At 40.1% G+C, this 25,552-nt stretch overlaps 2 protein-coding genes across 4 annotated transcripts; one reads left to right on the plus strand and one right to left on the minus strand.

Moving 5' to 3' along the window:
- Positions 1 to 8,585: 8,585 nt before the first annotated feature.
- On the plus strand, positions 8,586 to 21,063 carry LOC121051220 (2-alkenal reductase (NADP(+)-dependent)-like). Its single transcript, XM_040513358.1, has 5 exons — positions 8,586 to 8,784; positions 9,133 to 9,299; positions 19,089 to 19,140; positions 20,276 to 20,337; positions 20,911 to 21,063. Exons 1-5 carry the CDS (start codon positions 8,601 to 8,603, stop codon positions 21,061 to 21,063), a joined length of 618 nt encoding a protein of 205 aa, XP_040369292.1. The 5' UTR covers positions 8,586 to 8,600.
- Positions 21,064 to 21,250: 187 nt separating this feature from the next.
- LOC112183293 (disease resistance protein TAO1-like) lies at positions 21,251 to 24,171 on the minus strand. 3 transcript variants are annotated; one of them, XR_005807151.1, is made up of 3 exons: positions 21,905 to 24,171; positions 21,701 to 21,776; positions 21,251 to 21,487 (listed from the first exon to the last, which is right to left on the minus strand). XR_005807151.1 is itself a non-coding variant. In XM_040515295.1 (2 exons), the coding sequence occupies exon 1, from the start codon at positions 22,990 to 22,992 to the stop codon at positions 21,928 to 21,930; it is 1,065 nt and encodes a 354-aa protein (XP_040371229.1). In that variant the 5' UTR covers positions 22,993 to 24,171; the 3' UTR covers positions 21,251 to 21,776; positions 21,905 to 21,927. The 3 variants fall into 3 exon arrangements, 1 of the variants encoding a protein (XP_040371229.1); XR_005807150.1 differs by having other exon boundaries at positions 21,251 to 21,590; XM_040515295.1 differs by having other exon boundaries at positions 21,251 to 21,776.
- Between the last annotated feature and the right edge of the window lie 1,381 nt (positions 24,172 to 25,552).

The following is a 25,552-nucleotide window of genomic DNA, read 5'->3' on the forward strand; positions in this document are numbered from 1 at the left end:
GGTAAGTTTTCCCACTGTGGATACAAATCATACTAGTTCATTCTTTGTTTCCCTCTTTCCTATATATTAAAGAAAAAAATTACTTCTCTGTTGTGTTTCTTAAGTTATTGTCAATATATTAATTTTCTTTATACTTTTTGAGATGGTAGGGATATGGATCATTTTTATTGCGAGATTTGCCATTTGATGCAATTCAATTTTTTCTATATGAGCAGCTTCGGATAGGTCATAAAGTGGCGGTAAGCTCCTCCTTTTTGCCTATTATATGCTTGCAGATTATAGTAAACAATTGGTAATATATGATGCCTTGTTGTAAAACAGAAAAATTTCTGAGAGAGAGAGAGAGAGAGAGTTTGGACACAGAGAATCAGATTGTGTGTCTATTCATCTCACCATGAGGGGGTTTATATAGGAGTACATGATGTATACAAATAGGCAACGTTTAATAGCAACGTCAATTACTCCTATTCACAATCCTATCAATCACTAATCTATAGTGAAAGACATATATGACTCTCCATCTATTTACATGATATTAGCCATAATTATTTACAACACTCCCCCTTGGATATTTCATGTCAATAGTGTTGCCTAGGCTGAGCGCTTCTACGTTGCCTCGTCAAAAACCTTGCCAAGTAATAAAAACCATGTGGGAGAAAAACAACCTTGGTCGAAGGAGAAAAAGAGCACAACGCGAGTAAATGTGGAGTAGTCGTATCACAATAGAGATAGGTGAAGTCTTCTTATCAGCATCATAAGTAGATAGTATGTCTACGAGAGGGATGCATTAGAGTTGCTACACCAAAACCTTGCCCGGTAAACCCAGTGGGAGAAACCCGTGGTCGAAGGGAAAAGATGAGCAAATGCATATATGTCAAATCAAAGCATCTTCAGGATGTACTATAATTGGGGTGACCATGCTAAAGATGTGGCTTGTTAAAACCTTGCCAGGTAACAAAACCCAGTGGGACAAAATAACCCTGGACGAAGGACAAAAAGAGTATGTGATGGTCAAGTGGGTATGCTTCAGGATACTCCCCCTGATTTCGACTCCCCCTGAAAATTACATGTTAGGTAATTCAGATAGTTAACGTAGACCAATATCTTGAACATGCTTCTAGAATGTATACTTTGGTAGTGACTTGGTGAAGAGGTCTGCATGATTGTCTTCAGATCAAATCTGCTTAACTTCAATCTTCTGATGCTCCTGTTGTTGCTAATTGAAGGAGAACTTCGATGCAATATGTTTGGTGTTGTCCCCTTTGATGAAACTCGTCTTTATCTGCTCTATGTAAGCAACATTATCCTCGTAGATAATGGTTGGTTCATCAGTGGTGGAATGCAGTCCACATGTGCTTCGAACATGGTTTGTAACGGCTTTTAGCTATGTACATTCACATACTGATTCGTGAAGAGCTAGTATCTCATCATGATTCGAAGAGGTAGCAACAAGTGTCTATTTTGTAGACCTCTAAGAAATTACAGTATTCCCAAAGGTAAAGACATAACCAATTTGGGAACGTGCCTTGTGCGGGTCTGATAGATAGTCTATATCAGCATATCCAACAAGGCAAGCATCATTCTGAGGATCAAGGGGGTTTGATCCATTCCTTGATGCGTAGGGATAGAATAATCCCATATCCACCTTACCTCTAAGATAGCAAAAAATGTCTTTTATGCCATTCCAGTGGCGGCGTGTTGGCGCAGAGTTATATCCAGCTAACAAGTTCACATCAAATGAGATGTCCTATCTAGGGCATTAAGCCAAGTACAATAATGCGCCTATTTCACTTAGATATGAGACTTCTGGCACCAATATCTCTTCGTTATCATCTGTAGGACGATACGGTTCTCTCTAGACTTCAGACGACCATGGGTGTGCTTGCTTTTATCCTCATTAAAGCATCTTAACATCTTCTGGATGTAATTTGGTTGATGGACCAAAATTTCATCTGCACTGTGCTCAGGCTCCAGGTCGAGACAATAATTTATTCTCCCAAGGCCTTTCATCTTAAATTCCAACTTCAGGTGCTTTGCGGTTTCCTTAATAAACACGCATGGGCATAGTTTATTATTCACATATCTCATCCCGATTAAATATTCACTTAGACGGTTATACCACCTCCGTCTGGATTGTTTCAATCCATAAAGTGAACGCCTCAAAACTAATGAAGAGTGTGTTCCGTGGTCTAGAACTATTTGCATCGGGTATATTAAGTCCTTCAGGAACTTTTATGTATATCTCTGTGACCACATACATAAGCTGCATATTTAGTTTTTCGGAAACTACCAAACTGATAAGGTAGCAGAACGTTATGACGTCCATTACGGGAGAATACGCCTCCTCGTAATCAATCACAAGGCGTTCAGAAAATTCTTGTGCCACTAGACGAGCCTTGTGTATCACAATCTCGTTTTTCTCATTACGCTTCCTTACAAATACCCATTTAAATCCTACAGGTTTAACATGGGGAGGTGTGGGAACGACAGGCCCAAACACCTTTCTCTTTGTCAAGGCATCTAATTCAACCTGGATTGCTTCTTTCCATTTTGGACAGTCGTCTCTACGTTGACATTCATCAACGGAGTAAGGTTCGATGTCATCGCTATTTATAATTTCGGTAGCTACTGCGAATACAAATATATCACCGATGATAATCTCATTCCGATTCCAGATCTCACTTAAGCATGCATAATTTACAGAGATTTCTCTATTCTCGGGAGTGGGTTCAAACGTTGGAGCGTCCCCCAACGTCGTCTCTTCTAGGATAGACCCATAATCCGGAATTGTCTCGTGAGATGGATCAGTTGAGATCGCGATGTCTAGTGGATTCGTTGGTGCTAGTTTTACCCTCTTCCGAGGATAAGAATCCTTCGAACCTAGTGGTCTACCTCTCTTCTAGGCAGGGACATGTGACTGGTTAGCCGCCATGGTCATACCTCGTCCATCTAGGGCGACGTGTCCTACAGGGACATCTATCCTTGCAGGCACATTTGCAGTAGGTATATGTGATCTCGTCACTTTAGCTAGATCAGAGAAAGCGTCTGGCATATTGTATTCTATACTCTATAGATCTAGAATTGTCCGCACTTCAGTACTTTCATGCGGTTCGTGGATCATGATGAAACATAGTGGGGACATTTCATGTTAGTTCACGTCGTTCATCAAGAACGGTGACGTTCTTATCTCCCCCTAACGGCGGGAAGACTGTCTCATCAAAGTGACAATCCGCAAATCCAGCGGTAAAGAGATCGCCTGTCAAGGGCTCTAAAGAGAACATAATGGATGGGATTCATAATCGACATACACGCCCATCCTTTGTTGAGGACCCAATTTTGTACGTTGTGATGGCACAATTGGCACGCGGACTACATACCCAAATGCGCGTAAGTGCGAAACATCAGGTTCGTACCCAGTCACCAACTGTAACGCGGAGTAAGGTTGGGTAGCAGTGGGCCTCAACGGGACCAACATAGCTGCATGCAAGATTGCATAGCCCCACACAAAAACTAGGAGCTTGGTGCGCATTACCAAGATTCTATTTGCGAGACCATCTTAGGTGTGAACATAGGGAACTATATGTTCAGCATCAATCCCAAGGGATATGCAATAATCATCGAAAGACTTCTATGTAAACTCTCCGGTATTATCAAGTCTTATAGACTTTATGGGATAATCCGAGTGGTGAACCCTCAATTTCATGATCTGGGTGAGAGTTTAGCAAAAGCAGTGTTTTCTTGTGGACAATAGTGTTACATGTGATCACTTTGTCAATACATCAACCAAAACCATTAATATTTAACTGGTCCACATGGTGGTTGGATATGTCCACAAATTTCCCTTGCATTCTGTGTAGAAAAATGGTGGTGTATGTACTAGTCTTTGCATATGATGGTCTAGTATGGCATAGCGTGTCATTATATACAAGACCCTTATTCAGAAGGGGGTGCACCTGCGATGAATTGAGGATACGGTGCATCATACTTTGACCTGGGTGTCCCAAACGATCATGCCATAGCAAGTAGTTGCTTGAATTAGTTAGCTTCTAGCTAACAGATTCCAATTTCTCCAATGTACGCTTCTGGCCACACACTTTGGAGGTTATGCAAAGATATTACACTCATTTTTCTCAGTGGTTTCAGCGTGATAACCGTTGGTTCGAATATTCTTAATACTCAATAACGTTCTTCTGGAACGTAGAGATTATAAGGCCTCATTAATGGTAGGTTCAGTACCATTGGACAACATATAGTGGGTTTTGCCATAACCCTCTATCAGGTTGGATTGGCCTAATACGGTTGTCACAGAGGTATGAATAGACAATAAGTTTGAAAAATATCTCCAATCTGGGAGTATGGTGTGCGTAATAGCACTTTCAACTAGACAACAAACTTCCCCATAGAATATGCCTATTCATTTATTTAATTCAATGGATCACATGTATGAATAAGTTTATTGAATTAAATATATTCGAACATAACCACATTTCTATAATCCAAAATAATTGAAAACATAAATCACCAAAATCTGAAGATGTTTCATTCATTAAGATGAAATAGATATGGCACAAGGGGCCAATTATACCCATGTCTTCGAGTTCTAATCCTCCGTATATTCAGTAACTGCCTGAAAATCCGTGATCTCTAGTGTGGAATCAATAGAAAATGACCCTTTAATAAAGTTGGTATTTCGAGTTCCGCGGCCGGCGTAATACTCATCTACTGCTTAGGCGATACCACAATAGGTGCGGGACCAGTAGTCAATTCCTCCACATTGATAACAAAGATCATGCTGATTCTGGTGGCAGCGGGCTGGACCAGTGTTCCTTTCAACTCGGGCTTGCTGAGTTATGGCATCACGGTTCCTACCACGTAGGCCTTGGCCACGTGGAGCCTGATTTCATGGCCTCTTGGGCTTTGGCCAAGTGGCAAACGGTCATATGGGCTAATTTCGTTCTGCCAATCATGTCTTGCTCTAAGCAAGAAAATGGTCATTTGATGGTGAAAGTGCTCTTCTAGAGTGACCCAAAGAGTCTGTGTATCCTCTTCATCGGATACTTAACTTGGAGTGTTTTCTCCATATGTTTCCTTTGAAAATTATGGCACTCATATTAAAAGCCTCAATGACGACATTGTTAGCATTAATTGTTGATCTCATCTTCTTTGCAGTCAGATGAATTTTCACATCTTGAGTTCACTTTAGATAGTTTCTTCTGGAGACCTCTAAAGCAACAAAGTCAAACATGTTGAGATTTGACATTTCTTACAGGAAAGGAACAAATAATATTAGTGCTTTGGATAATATCATCCATAAGCAAGTAATGAGAACTTCAGGTTCTATAACATGGTATGAACAATCGGATTAGACATGTAAAATCTTCTGGTTTTATCGTGTGTGGTGAATTTATGAAGGAAACTTCTAGTTTCTTAAACGGCATTATCGAAACTTATCGAAACTACAAGTTCGATATATGTATGAACTACTGGTTCATTTAGAACTTCTAGTTCATTAGGTACCTGCATTTTCTACACATATATTCTAGTGCGAAAATGTAGACAAGTAACACAATAATATTGAATCGAGCAAATTGAAATAATCTCACAACACTACTACAGAAAATGAATCAGACAACACCTCTCATACGACGCTACACTGTTTTCCGTGGTGTGAATCATTTCTCATTATTGAGACGACGGTTGTAAAATTTCCGTCTTCTAATATGAATTCAACCAACGGGTGTTTTTCATATTGGAATTATGTATTGCTTCAGAAGACGTTTATAAATGGAAGCGTGGTGTGAGGTTAAAATAGTTATAGGGCGGCAAGTTTCCCACCATTTGGCACCACTTAAATTTCCCCAGCATATAGAGGTGATACCACGGTTAGCTTAAAACTGTGGTCTGAATCCATAGGTTTGCAAGAGAGAAACATGCCCACCAACATTTCCCCCCAATTATTTCCTCCCATCCTCTCCCCCAACCCATTTCCCTCCACCCAGGCAACAACATGAGGCAAACTGAAAATTTTAAAAGTAGCATTCACACAACAGTTATGTGAAAACCATTGTCTGATGGCTTGCACATGAATCAAATAATAGCTTATCCATATATGTGTGCCAATGAGCCACCATTCAGACCAAATTAGTACACTTGAAAAAAAAAAAAAAAAGGTTGTAGACCCACTACACAATAGCATTTACTCCACAACAACTCCGACAGCATAGCATTCACTCTCTTCGACACAGCATCTCTCGCTCTCTCGACAACTCTCCTAAAACAAACTCTTTCAATATGTTCTTTTCCCGACCTCCCCTCTTGCCAGTCTCCAAATCTCCTTATCTCTAGTGCACCTAAGATTTCTCTCTGTTAGTTTCAATATCTAAATCTCCTCATCTCTATTACACCTGAGATCTACCTCTCTCCATTCCTCTCTCAATTTCTACATCTCACTCACTCCAGATCTCATCAGAAGAGAGATGTCGGGTATGGGAGACAGGTATGTGGGCACAAGACGGCGTGAGGATCCGAAGGCTGGAGAAGCAAAGAGAAGCTGAGATAGGTTTCCGAACCTAACCTCAGATCTTCGGCCATTGCCTCACTCGTGGAAGCCCCTTGGCTAATTAAGGTTTTGGGATTTAGGGAAACTAGACCCTGAGGAATTGGGGATTGTAGGGTTTGGGAGGAGGGGTCAAGGGTGTAGAAGATAAGGTCACCGAAGGTGATACCGAGGGAGTCGTCGGGAGAGGAGGTGTGGAGGTCATCGTGGTGGTTGAGGGAGAGGCGGAGAGAAGAGGGAGCATCGGAGATGGATTCGGAGAGGGATTGTTTGAGGTGGTGGAGAGAGCAGAGATTCAGGACCTCGATTCAGAGAGTCTGTTTGGACTCAATAGCAGGTCAATTATCATATATCAGATTCTGTGTAATTTGAATTGGGTTTCTGGTTTTCTTGGTTGGGTTGCATCCTTATTTTGATTGGTTTTTGATTGATTTAAAGCGAGTTACTAGATCAAGAGGAGGAATTAACAAATGGCTTCCACTTTCTCTGCATAAAAAAGTAGACTGTCATCTTAGGGATTAAAGGGAACAACAAAGACATGCCTTTTTCTGCAGAAAAGATAGGTACTTTGTGTTATCAATTTTTCATCCAAATTTGATTCTGAACTCTTTGCACTGGTACGTAGTATTGCAATTTGTCGGTGGGTCACACATGGATTTTGTAGACTGATGGCTCTATTTTTTCTTGCTGAAAATGGTGCTAGCTTAGGTATCTCATCTGGTATTGTGGAAGCTGTATATATCACCGGCTTCCCCAAAGAATCCGACCTCAAATTGACCACTGCCACTACCAAACTCAAGCTTCCAGAAGGTTTGACTGGCCTCCTCGTCAAGAACCTCTACTTGTCCTGCGATCCTTACATGCGAAGCCGTATGACCAAGCAGAAGGAAGGGGGTGAGGAGGGGGGTAGGTCCATCTGGAACACACCGACTCTCTTGAACTCTCTACATCTCTCTCTAAGTCTCTTAACTAGAAAAGAAACTTGGGGGATTCAGGGGGGCCATTCAAAGGGAGAAGAAAACCAATCCATGTTGTTCCAAATGGCTGCCCAACTCCGTACCAGCTATCTATAGAGGATAGATGGAGCAAGAGAGAGACAAGGCTTCGGGGTCAGGGTGTTACAAATGGTATCAGAGCTTAGGTTCATACCTCGGACCGGGGGTGAGATTTTTACTTTATAATTGTTTATGTCCGTTCTTGATCTCTGAAATTATATATCCATTTCACCTTGACTTGCTTGTATTTCATAAGTTACTTAGTCACTTCATTGATACGTGCTTGAATGGCTGAATGTTTGAGAGTTATTTTAAGCAACTTTTAACTTTTTCTTGGAGTGGTTTCTCTTGAACTTGTCAAGTGCTATTGCTACTAATACTATATTTTCAGGTGAATTTGATGCTTCACAGTTGTAATGTGTGTTTCGTTTACAGTTATAAGTGATCTCTTGTAATTCTGGAAGAAAACTACATATTTGCTAATACAAGTTGTCATTTAGCTGCTTACGAATTGTTTGGAAATTTATATGATTCTTTTGATTGTTTTGAATTTGGTTAGGCTATATATTGCTGTTATTTGTTTATAATATTGCTCAAGGATTGTTGCATTGTGTCTTGAATATTTTTACTTGGGCACCCAAGATGTGCTAGCTAGTACTTTTTGCATCTGTGATGCACTGCAATTGCTTCTGTGCTTACATCTTAAAGTTTCCAGCTGCCCATTAGACCATTTGTGTGAGAACCAGCACGACAGGCCCACTTATGTCCAATCCTTCACACCCAGCTCGGTCAGTACTGCTCCCACCACCCTTCACCGTTTTTATAAAGATATATATCCCTTTTGTTTATTAATTCTGTGTAAAGTTTCCTTCTTTGGTGATATGGATCTAATCTGATGAGAAATTTTTAATTCGAGGGGTTGCACAGGATAATGATATAAAATCCTAATGCACCAGTGGATTTGGATTAAAAAAAAAAAGTGTGCTTTTTTCAGAGATTTACATGTCTGTGTAAAGCTAATTAATTAGAGAAGATGTGGTTTGATTTGAATGTTGCAGCCTGTAATTGGTTTGGGAGTGGCTAAAGTCTTGGAATCTGGGGATCCAAAGTTTAAGCCAGGGGACTTGGTTTGGGGTCACACTGGTTGGGAAGAATATAGTGTCATCACCACAGAGTCTCTGATTAAGATTCACCACACTGATGTGCCTCTCTCTTACTATACTGGACTTCTCGGTATGCCTACTTCTCCTAATTTCTATTTTTAATTCCCTTAACTAACTGGTTCTGTTACTTACAGACCCCCCAAGTCTATTATGTTGATTCAATTAACCATAACCCCTTGACTTAAGTTGGGGCATTACTTTTTTGTGTTACTGTCACTGATTGTATCAGCTCCTTGTTATATATGAGCATATGTCGGAAAAGTTTCATGCTAAAGTCACAAGTCAACAGACTATGTCAATATTATATTTGTTTAATGATTATATATGCTTCCCTCATGAAATTATTCTCTATGTATTGATCTCTTGTTGGAGTCTACTAGTTGTTTGGGCTCATCTAGCCTATTCATATGTTATGTAGGTATGCCTGGAGTGACTGCTTATGCTGGATTTTATGAGATCTGGTCTCCTAAGAAAGGAGAGACAGTCTACATTTCAGCCGCATCTGGAGCGGTAGGTCAGCTTGTTGGCCAATTTGCAAAGTTAACAGGTTGTTATGTTGTTGGGAGTGCTGGAAGCAAGGAAAAGGTGAGTCACTGGTACTCCACAAGACGTGCATATATACAGACTAAAACTTTATTCTTTGGATAGCTGCTAAGCTTATTTTCTTGTCTGGTTAGCAGCAGTGAGGCAGCAGCGGATTCTGAGAATGTTGTAGCTGCCGTAAATGTAAGTACTTGGAGCACCAAATGAGAGTATTTGGCTGCTGTATAATTAGCACAACAACTTCCTGTATTTGGAGCACTGCAACATCCTAGAACTCTTTCAATGAGGAAGCCCCATTACTGTTCTTTAGGCCATGGAGAGTGCCAATGTTATGAAGTGAAGCCTAATTTTGAAGACAAAAACTAAGAAGAGCAGGAGATCAGTGAATTAGAACTTGACTTGGATTTTTTTTCTGTTCTCCTATTTTGTAGATACAATTAGCATTATCAGACCCATTTAGATTGTTATGGGATTATAACAACTATCTATTATGATTAAATTTTCTGTTCTTTTGGTCATTTTTCATTCCAGAATCTAAATCTTGCCATTAACAACAATACATAGAAAAATATGTCGTATGATGAGGATTATAGGGTGGAATCAAACAAAATTTCTACAATTCACACGACGGTTCTTACTGATATCATTGTTGGATACACACATAGACAACAAGCAAAAACCATCATCTCAAATGTCACAATACAACGGTTAGAGTTATATATGTCATGTGAAAGCGCGCACACTGAATTTTTAAGTCATCACACCACATTTTATGCTGGAAGAACTGTCGTGTGTATACAATTTACACAATGTCTTAAAAATAAAAACTGACTTCTGAACAACAAAGAGACAAGGTTGGAATCCTAAAAACCGTGGTATGAGTAGAAGTCACACCACACTGGAATCCTACAAACCGTGGTATGAGTAGAAGTCACACCACGCTGGAATCCTAAAAACCGTGGTATGAGTAGAAGTCACACCACGACATATTTCTGTCGACAGCATGTCGGCAGATCTGCAGGTCCATCAGACGACGGAGTCAGCTGCAAACCGTTGACTCAATGATCGGTATACGATGGTTGAAAACCGTTGTCTGACAACGTTTCATCAGACGACGCCTCGATAGACCACGGAAATGCAAAACGTGAAACGACAGTTTTAAACCGTCGTGTGAAGCCTTTTGTGTAGTAGTGCAAATTGGATAAATAAAAATCACAAATCAATTGAGATATTAATTGCATGCTAGTAAAATAACATATTAATTATCACACAATTATGTGAATAAATGCTTCTGGCAATTAATTACACATATTAGATATGGTGAATTTATTTACAATATGATTTACAATATGAAATCATTTTTCCTTTTATTTTGATTCTACTGGACCAAAGAAGGAGTGAGCTTGATAGTGAAGCCTATCGGGCTTAGTCTGCAAGCTTGTGACCCGGGCTTTCATGCGTAAGTCAAATGGTGTGTGAGGCATGCTGGGCTGCTTGGTCCTACGGAGGGAGAGTGGGCCTGCTGGGCTCAGGCTGGTCTGCCAAGGAATGAAAAATTATTACTCAACCCTTTTGATAACTCCAATTAAATATGACCAGGTAAGAGTATGAGGTTTGGGTGGAGCGAGGCTCTCTTAAGTACACAGCCTCATTGTATCTTGCCTAGACATCGCATCGAATTGGGTGCGCCTACTTGGAAAGATTCATAACCTTCCAATGTTATCGAAACTACGGGTTCGATACGTGTGAACTTCTGGTTCAATATTTATGTATCTAAGGAATTGGGTTCAAATACCATTAATGCTTCTGGCATTTCATATAAATAAATTGGGCAAATGCTTCTGGCATAATGTTTATGTAATAATCGGGTAAAAATTTAGCCCATAATGCTTCTAGCATAAGGAATTATAATGGCATAATTCAAATTTGTGAAACCAAAAATTAAGCCCATAATTCTTCTATCATAATTCACGTAATAATTCAGAATTGTCTCAATGTGATAATGAAGTGATTGTGGTAATGAGTATAAATTACAATGGTAATTGCTTTGGATAAAATCAATCAAAATCAAATCACGGGTTGATCAATCACCAATTAATTGGCTTCAAATCTGCTTCTGGCAGAATATTAGTTAACACATACTAACTTGCCATAGTGGTACAACGGACAACATGTTGAGTTGGTACCTATTTTAGCTGGGTTTGAACCCCAGCAACTGCATAATCTGTTTTTTTTTCTTTCTTGTTGAATTGATGTTACTGATATTGATTTGGTACTACTGGACCAAGTACTACAGATATATAGTTGCAGTCCATAAATTTTTCTCTTTTCTTTTCCAATCAAACAATCCCAAACACATGAACAAATATATACAAATACGTATACCAAGTAAATAAATCATGTAGGATTTGCTAGGGTTCATGCATTATGGTGATTTTTCATATTCAATCAATAGGCTCAATAAGCAAGAAGCATGAATATAAAATTAGATTTTGGAAAACATTACTTGATGAAGGATGGATGAATCTTCAGCTTATGTGTGCAGAACTGAGAATGTTGTCTTCTCAGCCAATCCAAGAGCTATTCGCCTCTTCTGGACAGCTCCCACTTCAAATGTTGTACAGGTCTCAAAACGACTCCAATATGGCTGAAATTTGGAAGTCAGATAGAAGAGGCAGAGACGAACAACTTTGATGAAGGAAAGATTTTGATCTGAGGTCCCAATCAAGAGGTTTCGGGGCGTGCAAATAGGCTGCAGCAGGGGGATTTTTTTTTTCTCTGGTTAGGGCTTGGGTTAGAGTATCGTGCTGATAACGTGTTGTAAAACAGAAAAATTTCTGAGAGAGAGAGAGAGAGAGAGAGAGTTTGGACACGGAGAATCAGATTGTGTGTCTATTCATCTCACCATGAGGGGGTTTATATAGGAGTACATGATGTATACAAATAGGCAACGTTTAATAGCAACGTCAATTACTCCTATTCACAATCCTATCAATCACTAATCTATAGTGAAAGACATATATGACTCTCCATCTATTTACATGATATTAGCCATAATTATTTACAACATGCCTAATAATGTTTTGATTTATAGCCTTGATGCACTAACTGGTGACTATGTTGTTGATGCTTCTGTAGCATCAGTGTGATTAATCATGTTCGTGATGGATGATATCTAGGATCTGTTTCCACGTGTAATAAATAAGACAAGTTTGTTGATGGATGTTGACACTTAGTATGCCTAGTCAAACTAGGATAAGTTCTATAGTTGTAATAGGAGAGGTTTCCTACTCCGAGTTAGAATAGGAATCCTTGTACTCTTAGATTATGTACTTTGTAATCCCTATATATAGGGCTCCTATTCTCTATAATGAAATACAATTCTCTCATCAATTCTCTCTTGAATCACTTTTACTTAAACATGTTATCAGCACGAGCCCTAACCTTGAGATCAAAAATCCAAAACCAGAAAATTCTTCAACATCACCTTTTCACCGTTGCACCTAGCCCATGCTAGACTACCCACCCTGTGCTGCACGCTGCCCCTGCAGCCCTTATGCACCCGTATGCCACCTACTGCCCCTGCAGCAGCGCCGCACGCTTGCTGCCCCTGCAGCACAACAGGACGCTCATTCCTGTGCACATCAGTCTGTTTGCAAGCCCCGAAAAGTCTTGATAGGGACCTCAGATCAAAATACTTCCTTCATCAAAGTTGTTCGTCTCTGTCTCTTCTATCTGACCTCCTAATTTCAGCCTTATCAGAGTTGTTTTGAGACTTGTAGACCAATCGAAGTGAAAGATGTTCAGAGGCAAATCTGCTGCGATTTTCAACGAAAAAATCCTTGAAAACCGTCGCTGCCACCTTCAAGCATCACTGCAAGCAGCTCCTAGCCCAAGCTAGCCTCATATGCGTGCCTGCCCCTGCAGCGCCTACGCGCCCCTGCGCACGCATCCGTCGGCCAGCTCCTCGGCTTACCTCGGCCAGACCTGTATCGGCCACACAACAGGGATTGAAAGATAGGTTGCAATCCTCGACCCATGATAGATAGCACATCTGCAATCCTACACGCCTGCATCAACACGCGCGTGTATTGAGAATTTCAAATTCCGAAATTCATGAAACGTGGGTTCGATTTGCTAAAAGCGGAATCGTGGGGATTCACGCTATATACGAACTAAGAGCGTTCGTGATCTTTGGACTAAGAGCGTCTGTAAGCATCGATTTTTACGAACTAAGAGTGTTCGTAGGCTACGGACTAAGAGCATTCGTAAGCATAAAAATTTGACCATATAAACGTCATTGGTTTCAATCAATATCCAAAAATTTGGAAACTATCAGCAAAGACAGTGGTTATAACTCTTTCTCACTAGGCGTACTCAAGAGTAATTGTGATGCCTAGGAAAGGTTTGAACTGAGAGAACGGTTTTAAAAGTGAGCAACGCTCCACCAAAATCTCGCCTTACCTTACCTGGTCACAACCAAATTGGAATTACCAAACGGATTGAGTAACTACTACTTGTCTAAAGCTTGATTATCCTTTTTGGATTAAATTTAGAAACTTTGACGTAATCATTGGCTTTCATTGAAATAAAGTGTCGTTTTTGATTCGAACTTTATTCATTCAAGTATGTTTCTCGGAGAGCTAGAATGCCTCGTGGATAGTGCTACTACGCACACCATACTTCAAAATAGGCAGTTATTTCTTGAGATGATGCCTACTCGATCTTCAGTGACTACGATGGTAGGGTCATCTAAATTGATTCATGGTCAAGGACCAGCTCAATTCTTGTTACCACATGGCATAATCATTAATGTCACTGAAGCTCTCTACGCTCCTAGGGCTGAAAGAACCCTTTTGAGCTTCAAAGATATAAGAGCCAATGGTTTTCATGCGGAAACGCATTGTGAGAATGGACAAGAGTTTCTTTGCATCACCTCGAATGACTACGGAAATAAACAAGTATTAGAGAAACTTATGTGTCGATCTAGTGGGTTGTATGCAACCACTATTCGAGTCATTGAATCTAACCATGTCATGAGAGATGATTTATGGGATTCTGACACATATCGGCTTTGGCATGACCGTTTGGGACACCCAGGTCGTGATATGATGATCCGTATATTAAAGACTTCACACGGACATCCCTTTTTCAGAACGAAAAGAAGTCAAACTCAGTTTTTGGACACCAAAGGAGCCCCTGCGTCTCACTGCGCCGTTCACCCCAAAATCCGGCCATCCTTGGCCGATGCCGCCATCCCCCTGCGGCCTCAGGGTGGCATTGACGCCACCAAGGCTTCTTTGTCTCCAATTTCTACTTCTAAAGTCCAATGTGACTTCATGGCTAAACCAAAATCCTCATTGGTTGTTTCTAAAGCCCATCATTCATTCTGCAAAGCCTGCTCTTTGGCAAAATTAGGATCGAGACCATCCAACGCAAAGGACACGAAAGAAAATATACCATTCTTGCAAAGAATCTAAGGTGATATTTGTGGACCTATTCAACCACCATGCGGACCATTTAGATATTTTATGGTGTTGGTTGATGCATCGACACGCTGGTCACATGTCATGCTGTTGTCCACAAGGAACGTTGCATTTGCTAAACTCCTAGCACAAATAATTAAGTTAAGGGCTCACCACCCTGATCATCCTATTAAGTCTATAAGATTAGACAATGCTGGGGAGTTTACATCAAAGACTTTCAATGATTATTGCATGTCCATTGGGATAGAAGTTGAACATCCAGTTCCTCATGTTCACACCCAAAATGATCTCACAGAAGTCGCCATTAAATGACTATAAATGGTCGCTCGGGCATTGGTAATGCGCACCAATCTCCCTATTTCTGCTTAGGGCTATGCAATATTGCATGCAGCTATGCTTATTCGTCTGAGGCTCACTGCCACTCAACCCTTTTCTGCGTCCCAGATGGTGACTGGGTATGAGCCTAATGTCTCACACTTACGCATATTTGGGTGTGCAGTTTATGTGCCAATTGCGCCGCCACAGCGCACCAAAATGGGTCCTCAACGACGATTAGGCATTTATGTTGGATATGATTCTCCAACGATTATCCGCTACATAGAACCCTTGACAGGCGATCTCTTTACCGCTAGATTTGCGGATTGTCACTTCGATGAGACAGTTTTCGCGTCGTTAGGGGGAGATAAGAACATCAATGTTCAACAGGAAAGACAGGAATTGTCGTGGTCTGTCCCCACTCTGTCTCATCTTGATCCCCGAACAGCACAGTCTGAAATTGAAGTGCGGAGAATTCTCGATCTTCAGAACGTAGCAGAATCGATGCCTGATGCGTTTTCTGATATCGCAAAAGTGACGAGATCACACAACCTGCTGCAAACATGCCTGCAAGGATTGATGTCCCTAAAATTAGAGGACATGACGCCAACTAAGAGTACATGAGCATGGCACCAACGTCCCCTCTCACAGTGATGGTGATGTTGTGGCTAGGCCCATGGCTCCCGCCAGGAAGCGCGGGAGGCCCATAGGTTCGATGGATTCTCGCCCAAGAAAGAAAGCGAGTTTGGCACAAAATAATCCATTAATCATCGATATAAATAATCCATCTCATGAGAATATTCCGGATTATGGTTATGTCCAAGAGACATCATTGGGGGACGCCCCAATGAAAGAACCAATTCCAGAGAATAGAGAGATCTCCATAAATTACACTAGTGTACATGAGATGATGGATAGAAATTCTATGACAATTGATGATGCATTCGCATATCATGTTGCAAAAGGAATCATAGAATATGATGATATCGAACCTCGCTCTGTCGAAGAATGTCAATGAAGAGCGGATTGGCCTAAATGGAAAGATGCGATCCAGGTTGAATTGGATTCACTAACAAAGAGACAGGTATTTGGGCCTGTAACGCAGACACCCCCAAATGTAAAGCCTGTTGGCCATAAATGGGTCTTTGTTAGAAAGCGTAATGAGAAAAATGAGGTGGTAAGATATAAAGCCCGCCTCGTGGCGCAAGGTTTCTCACAACACTCTGGAATCGACTACGAGGAAACATATTCTCCCATAATGGACGTTATTACGTTCCGCTACCTTGTCAGTTTGGTAGTTTCTGAAAAACTTGACATGCAGCTTATAGATGTGGTTACAGCATATCTCTATGGGGATCTAGATTCAGAGATATACATGAAGGTTCCAGATGGACTTCAATTACCCAAATCAAGTGGCTCTAAACCACGGAGCGCGTTTTCAATAAGATTAAAACGCTCACTATATGGATTAAAACAATCCGGACGGATGTGGTATAATCGTCTAAGTGACTACTTGATTGGGAAGGGATATATTAACAATGAAATATACCCATGCGTGTTCATTAAAAGAATAAGTTCCGGATTTGCAATCGTAGCAGTTTATGTCGATGACATGAACCTAATTGGAACTCTAGATGAGTTCAAGGAAACTGCTAAATACTTGAAATCCAAATTTGAGATGAAAGATCTTGGGAAAACACGGTTTTGTCTCGGTTTAGAACTCGAGCACCGTAGTGATGGAATCTTGATCCATTAGTCTACATATACTCAGAAAATCCTAAGGCGCTTTAATGAAGATAAAGCAAAGCCTGCAAGTACTCCCATGATCGGCCGTAGTCTTGAGCCCGGAAAAGATCCGTTTCGTCCAAGGGATGAGGACGAAGAACCATTAGAGGCCGAAGTGCCCTATTTGAGTGCAATAGGCGCATTATTGTACTTAGCTCAATGCACAAGACCGGATATCTCATTCACAGTGAACTTGTTAGCTCGACATAGCTCTGCACCAACACGCCGCCATTGGATTGGTGTAAAGACAATCTTTCGATACCTAAGAGGTACGATTGATATGGGCCTATTCTATCCCTACAGAGAGAAAAGGAATGACGGAAAATTGGGATTGGACCCCAAAAGGTAAAACGCCCCCGTCCATGGAATGGCCGCCGGCCATGTTGCCGCCGCTCATGGTTACCGGCGTCCCCCTATCTCCCTCCATCAAAACAACAATGATGTCTTGATGGGTTTTGCTGATGCAGGGTACCTCTCTGACCCTCACAAAGGTCGCTCCCAAACAGGTTATGTCTTTACCATGGGAAGCACTGCGATATCTTGGAGGTCTACAAAACAGACCCTTGTTGCTACTTCCTCAAATCATGCAGAGATTATTGCTCTACATGAAGCTGTACGTGAATGTGTATGGCTAAGGTTTGTAATTCGACACATTCAAGGAAGTTGTGGTTTGAAGTCTACCACGGATGAACCTACATGCATTTATGAGGATAATGCAGCTTGTATTGAGCAAATGAAGTTAGGTTTCATCAAGGGCGACAACACCAAGCACATATCGCCTAAGTTCTTTTATAATCAGCAACAACAATCACTTCTAAAGATTGAAGTGAATCAAATCCGATCAGAGGATAATGTAGCGGACTTATTCACTAAGTCGTTACCTAAATCCACCTTAGAGAAACATGTGAAGAGCATCGGATTAAGAAAATTATCCAAACTCCCACTATTGTAGCAATCAAGGGGAGATATCGACATCAGGGGGAGTTATGATGTCTACATGTTCGATCTCGAGGAGTGAAGGACGTGTTGTGCTCTTTTTGTCCTTCAACCAGGCTTATTTTTATCCCACAGGGTTTTTGTTACCTGGCAAGGTTTTTAACGAGGCAACGGATGAAGCGTCACCACCAAGTTTGAGCGGCACAAGGGGGAGTGTTGAAGGATGTTGACACTTAGTGTGCCTAGTCAAACTAGGATAAGTTCTATAGTTGTAATAGGAAAGGTTTCCTACTCCGAGTTAGAATAGGAATCCTTGTACTCTTAGGTTATGTACTTTGTAATCCCTATATATAGGGCTCCTATTCTCTATAATGAAATACAATTCTCTCATCAATTCTCTCTCGAATCACTTTTACTTAAACAAAGTTCCTTTTGTTGAATCCATTTCAAAAAGTTAGGATATGTCGGTTAGAGGTAACTTTCTCGTCTGATTTGTCTTCCACTCAGATCTTATAAGAAAAATCCATATCCAAAAAGTATTCCCAGCAGTTATTCTCATGATGTTGCTTTCTTTACATGTATTATACCACGTCTAGAATTCTATTCTTCAGCTTGAGTCTCTGGCCTCTGTCTGTTCGATTCTGTTGCCAATGTGTTTTGCAGTTGTTTTGGTTCTCTATTTTTTTAGTTCACCTTTAAGTTGTATATTTTAGATGGAAGCTTTTATTAAAATGGGTTAAACATGGAACATTTCTTCTTAGGATGATATGTCAAGATGTCCACTAGAAAGCTATACTACCAGCTACCACACATGAGAAATTACACTTAGACACCCCCTCCTCCTCCTCCTCCTCCAACTACATCAGTTCCCCAATCTGCATAAACAACCAAAGTTGAAGCCTTAAATTCTGAAGATACTGAATATCAAAAAGAATTCTTGCTTGTTTACTTCTCAAAGTGGAATTCCCTAAAGTCTGAACAAGTAGCCATTGAACGAATTCTACCCTTTTAACTTCCCCTTTAATATTTCAATGGGAAGAATCCCAAACATTAGATTTTCTCTTCTAAACCAAATTCACAAGTGGTGCCCTAACAGGAACAAAATCTATGGTTATATAACATGAGATCATGACTTATATATAACAAAAAGTGTGCATGTGAGTGAGACAACATGCCTCCTCTTGAGTGATTATATAACATATGACTGAATGTCTGTATATTACATATATGTAAGAATGATGTGTACTGTATATTCATTTTCTTTGTCTTGATATCTATAATTGGATTTCTGGTCTTCTCTTTTTAGCAGGCAAAGATAGAGCTCAACAATCCTGAGAATGCTATAATTGGAGCTTTTGCAGGTACTTAGCTTTCGACTCTTCCGTTTCATAGGAAATCAGTGATCATATTATTCTATTTCAACATCTTTTTTGGGGATGGTTTTGGGGTCTTCTTTAACATGCATAAATGCTAATCCAGTCCACGCCTTCGGTTTCTCCTATCTAAGTGCAACTGTTAAGGAGTGTGAACTTTGGCTCCAGAGAAAAAGTTTTCACTCTAGTCCATAACTCCATACCTTATTACCTTACAGAAAGGGAACAGATTAATCTTTCCAAACAAGATTAGGATATTTTGCTATATCCATTAACTATGATCCATGCATGCCTATCAAGTATGCATCTGCGCACTAAGATTCAGTCAGTACAATATTTCTACATCAGATACTGATGTTAGTAGTAGTTGGTATTATCCTTATTAAATGAGAAACTCAGAGTCCACAACTTCACATATATGGAGATGTTCATGGCACATCGATGTCCATGTTACAAATGGAGTTTCTTGTAATAGCTTAAACATAGACCAACTTGATACAACTCTCGACGTGGAACTCACCCAAATTCAGAGTTCCATATAGATGAAATTAGGGTGCTAAGGTTTCCCTTGTTGAAATTCTTCGGTCCTCATTGGGGCCTGACAACCTAAGCTGCTTCTTACGTGAGTACTCCCCAGCCTACGTGGGGTGATATTGGGATGACCGCTACTATTTGTCACAACATCAGATATTCCAAAATGAGTTTTTACCAATTCAGCTCCTCATATGGACTTGTGTAGCTCCAGAATGACTTGGCAGATATACGGTATTCTGTGTATGATAAAATAATTCCTACTTAAATTGTAATAGAGTACTAAAGTGGTATCATACTATCTCTGTGCACTTAATGTTGGAAACATAGTATAATCAGATAACAATAGTGCGTTTTCTTTCTTATGTATTGTGAGATAAATATGATAAGTTCTGGTGAAAAAAAAATTGCTTTATGTCTTTGGTTCTTAGTTTTAATTGGGTTGGTTTGGTTGGGACGAATTCCTGTTTGTCTGATTGTCTTCATAGAAGAGTACTGTTCATAATGTTGTACTACGAATAGAATTAACTTAATTATCCATCTGTTTGACCTAAAGCAATTATCTGATACATTTAATATCGAACTCTTGTAGGTGCATTAACTGGAGTTATAACCACTCCCCTTGATGTGATTAAAACTAGACTAACGGTACAGGTAAAGCCATCTGCTATTCCGCATGATACTTGTTTCCCCTTGATAACTAACTACGCTATGTGCCTCCAACTGTTTGCTCTCCTTTTTCTTTCTTTCTTCTTCTTCTTTTTTTTTCTTTTTTTTTTTTCTTTGTCTCCCTCAAAAATGGATCCGCCAACCAGTACAAAGGAATTGTTGACTGTGTTCAGATTATTGTGAGGGAATAAGGACCTCCCGCTCTTTTGAAGATATGCATTGAGCCTTATATCCCCTTGTAATATAAAAATATAAAATATGATTGCCATGTTTCTTATTGCGACTCTTGAAAAGTTAAACAATTATGCAAAATGTTGTGCTTTGTGCTCTTAATATTGAATTTGTTTTTTCTTCAATTCTTGTAAGTTATGTTTCTTAGGGGAAGTGAAATTGATTGTTTAGTCTTATGCCTTGTTCATTGAGAATTTTGTAGTTACTTTGACTCGACCTCACTAATATGCTGACTTGACTTACATTTGACTATAACATCAATATGGTGACTGGGAAGTAAACATGTGTACTCAGATAACCCAGATTCATGTAATGCATTGTTGGCAGAGAAATATAAGCTCTTTGCTGGCCAGAAAGAGGGGAACTGTATTGGGAAGATGTGATATGATAGCATATGTGGGTAGTGTGGATGGAACGAATAAATATACCTCTGAGGGAGCTAGGTGTGAGGTGGTGGGTTCATTTGGGATAGGGTTCTGAGATTTTTTTTTTTTTTGGTCTGAATAGGGTTCTGAGATTGGTATCAGGCATTTATATTTGGGGAATGAAATTCAATCTTTATCGATACCTTCATATTTTTAAAATAACCCTCTTAGTTTCCTTCTTCCTGGGGCCATAAAGACTTGTCCTTATTTTCAATAGAAGAAAAGGTAAAACAAAAGAGACTAGTAGTCCCTTGGTTTGTATAGACTATAGATATGCCTAGACTAACATTATCTTCTTCCTGGGAAGTATTCTCTATGTATGATGTCAATATTAATCAGGAAGTTATCTCATGTTATTACAACTTAATGAATTTATGTTCCAAGCTCGAATATGATCCAAGCATAAAATAAGTAAACAATACAGCAGTGCAGGACTACTTCATTTTGCAGCACCTCCAGTGGCGGCACGCATGCTTTCGCTGTTAAAAGTTGATGAAAATCAGGCAGCTATCTTGCTTGTTATAAGAATCATTTCTGATTATAATATGGGGTAAATCATCCAAAGAAATAAATCCAACATCTCTGTCAGGTAAATCATCCAAAGTAACCAAATAAGAAAATGCCACAAACTGAAAGAGGAAACTAGTAAGAAATTAGCTGCAGAACAACAGAGGAATAGAGAGAAATTGAACCTGAAATCAGGTAAATCCTAGTTCAACTCCAAAACCCAGTAGTTTCCTGTACCCCAAAAAAATCACCCAATGCAAGCTGCATCATAAGCCAATCATAAAATAAGATTGAAGCCAATCAGCATACAAATCACAATCAGCAATATCCAAATTATCTCAAGTTTCAACAATTCAATACTCCAGATCACTCTAATTCTGATTCGTTACCTGGAGACGAGGAATTGAGATGACTAACGGCGTCGTCTCAAAGTGAGGTACGCGATCTTTCCGTCGGCCAAGCGATTGTCAGCTTCATCTTCTTCATCATCAGCGTCGAGTGTAATCTTCACCTGACACGCCATCTTTAACCACTCCTCACCTTTTAATTGCCTTTTGTAACTTTTGCTCAATTCAGGACACCCAATAATCTTCAATCCTCTCAACTCAGTAAGGCAATGCAATGCTTGCGGCAAAGCCGACAATTTGGAGCATTCTTCAATGTGTAGTTGCTCGAGGAATCTGAAGTTTATCAACTCCGGAAGTGCCGTGAGATTATGACATCCACCAAGCCATATGCTCTGTAGAGTGTCTGCAGAATCTTCAGTGAGCCAAGGGGGCAAAGCCTCCAAACTTGAATTCTTGATAAGCAATGATCGAAGACCTTGAGGACCTTCCCCTGATCTCATCATCAACTGAAGCTTCTCACAATGCATTACACCCAAAGTATCTAAAGCGGTCATGTGTTTCATATTTGGTGGCAAGGATTCCAACTTATTACAACTTTCAATCGCCAGTTTACGAAGGTTGTTAAGGAATTGGATCTCTTCGCCCAAAGATTTAAGATTGACACATCCATGAAAACATAAAAATCGAAGTGAGGTGAGGCGTCTAATTTGTTTTGGCAAATACGTCTGTTGTGTAGTTATCACCAAGCTTCGGAGGTTGATCAAGTTCCCTATGTCTTTGGGTATCTCCTCAAGTGCATCACAATCCCCAAGCCACAAGGTCTCCAAATTCAGCAGCTTATTGATGGAATTGGGAAGCCTTTTTATCTTTCTATTATGAGACAAGTTGAGAAATCTCAAATGAAACAAACTAGCAATGGAACTTGGTAGCTCCTCAAGACGCGACTCAGTGAGATCTAGCACTCGTATACATTTGAATCTCGAGATGCATATCTTCACAAAACGTTGATTGATCCGGCCATCTTCAAGAATTAGAATGGTTCGCAATTTCTTTGAGTTGAGCATGAAATCGGGAACTTGTGCCTCTTCTCTAAGCAAGTCTTGTTTGGATATTGACACATGTCGAACCATTTCCAATGCACTAGAGGGACGAAAATCGACTGTGGAGTACTCTACTTGTGCCACAGAAATTGCTAAATCATGAACTAGATCATGTATTTTAAAAACTATGGCTGTTTTGACATCGATCTGTCTCTAATTGAAACAAAGATCTAGAGCAAAACTGTCTTATATAGTCTATACCCATCTGTTCAAAATCTTCATTTTTCTTAGATGTCTTGAGGTAGCCTTGTGCTATCCACAATGGAACCAATATTGCACTCTTGAATGCATAATCCTTTGGGAAAAGTGAACAAATTGCAAAACATGATTTCAAGTGTTGTGGCAATGCATCATAGCTCAATTTGAGTGCAGGTAAAATATCGTCATTCCCTATACTCCACATGTCATCATCTCTGACATGCAACCAATGGTGTTTCTCTGTATTCAAATAGAGCATATATGCTCCCTACAGTAGTTACCACTAAAGGAACTCCTCCACACTTCTTCACAATATCCTCTCCAATTTCTATCAAATGTTGATAGCGCTGCTCCTCTCCTCTTTTAAATGCCCTTTGGATGAACAAGGACATGCAATCTTTGTGGGAAGACCTTCTAAAGAATGCGTGTATAAGGGACTCACAAGTAAAGCAACTGATTCATTTCGTGTTGTTGTGATAATTTTACTTCCATTAGCTCCCACATTTAACAATTTTTTTAAACCAATCCATTTTTCAGGTGTTACTCCAATCGAATTCGTATCCCAAATATCATCCAACACTAACAAAAACTTTCTACCTCTCAAAGTATCTTGCAACCTTTTTTCATAAGGTCCAAACTTTCATCCTCACATTTTTGTTTGATTGCAGTATTGATAATACTGCGAATTAATGTTCGGATATCAAAGTTTTCTGAGACGCATATCCACATTTTCATCTCAAAATTCTCCTCTACCATGCTATCATTATACACCAATTTAGCAAGAGTTGTCTTCCCCAACCCTCCTAACCCAAGGATGGAAATGACACAAACATTCTCCTCACTGTTTAAGTAAAACAGATTTCGAGAGAGAATTGATGAGAGAACTGTGTATCTATTATTGAGAATAGGAGCCCTATATATAGGGATTACAAAGTACTAGTTCTAATGTTACAAGGAATACCAATCCGTGTAGGATTGGGAAATCTAGAACCTTCTCTCCTATTGCTACTCCTAGTTTGATAAGGCACACTAAATCGATATTCCTTCAACACTCCCCCTTGTGCCGTTCAAACTTGGTGGTGACGCTTCATCCGTTGCCTCGTTAAAAACCTTGCCAGGTAACAAAAACCATGTGGGACAAAAATAATCCTGGTCGAAAGACAAAAAGAGCACAACACATCCTTCACTCTTCGAGATCAAACATATAGACATCATAACTCCCCCTGATTGCTACAATAGTGGGAGTTCGGATAACTTTCTTAATCCGATGCTCTTCACATGTTTCTCAAAGGTGGATTTAGGTAACGACTTGGTGAATAAGTCCACTACATTATCCTCTGATCGGATTTGATTCACTTCAATCTTTAGAAGTGATTGTTGTTGCTGATTATAAAAGAACTTAGGCAATATATGCTTGGTGTTGTCGCCCTTGATCAAACCTAACTTCATTAGTTCAATACAAACTGCATTATCCTCATAAATGCATGTAGGTTCATCTGTGGCAGACTTCAAACCACAACTTCCTTGAATATGTCTAGTTACAGACCTTAGCCATATACATTCACAAACGGCTTCATGTAGAGCAATAATCTCTACATGATTCGAGGAAGTAGCAACAAGGGTCTGTTTTGTAGACCTCCAAGATATCGCAGTGCTTCCCATGGTAAAGACATAACCCGTTTGGGAGCAACCTTTGTGAGGGTCAGAGAGGTACCCTGCATCAGCAAAACCCATCAAAAATCATTGTCGTTTTGATGGAAGGGGATAGGGTGAGGCCGGCCACCCTTGGTGGTGGTGGCGGCGTTGGCGGCAATATGGCCGACCAAAATGTCATGGTGGACGGTGGCTCCATGCCTAATGGGGTCCGATCCCATTCTTCCGTCATTCCTCTTCTCCCTGTAGGGATAAAATAGGCCCATATCAATTGTACCTCTTAGGTATCGAAAGATTGTCTTTATACCAATCCAATGGCGGCGTGTTGGCGCAGAGCTATGTCGAGCTAACAAGTTCACTGCGAATGAGATGTTTGGTCTTGTCCATTGAGCTAAGTACAATAATGCACCTATTGCACTCAAATAGGGCACTTCAGCCTCTAATGGTTCTTCGTCCTCATCCTTTGGACGAAACGGATCTTTTCCTGGCTCAAGACTACGACCGATCATGGGAGTACTCACAGGCTTTGCTTTATCTTCATGAAAGCGCCTTAGAATTTTCTGAGTATATGCAGACTGATGGATCAAAATCCCATCACTACGGTGCTCGAGTTCTAAACTGAGACAAAATAGTGTTTTCCCAAGATCTTTCATCTCAAATTCGGATTTCAAGTATTTAGCAGTTTCCTTCAACTCATCTAGGGTTCCAATTAGGTTCATGTCATCGACATAGACTGCTA

This window comes from Rosa chinensis, chromosome 2 (assembly GCF_002994745.2).
Source record: "Rosa chinensis cultivar Old Blush chromosome 2, RchiOBHm-V2, whole genome shotgun sequence".
Taxonomy (NCBI): Eukaryota; Viridiplantae; Streptophyta; class Magnoliopsida; order Rosales; family Rosaceae; genus Rosa; species Rosa chinensis.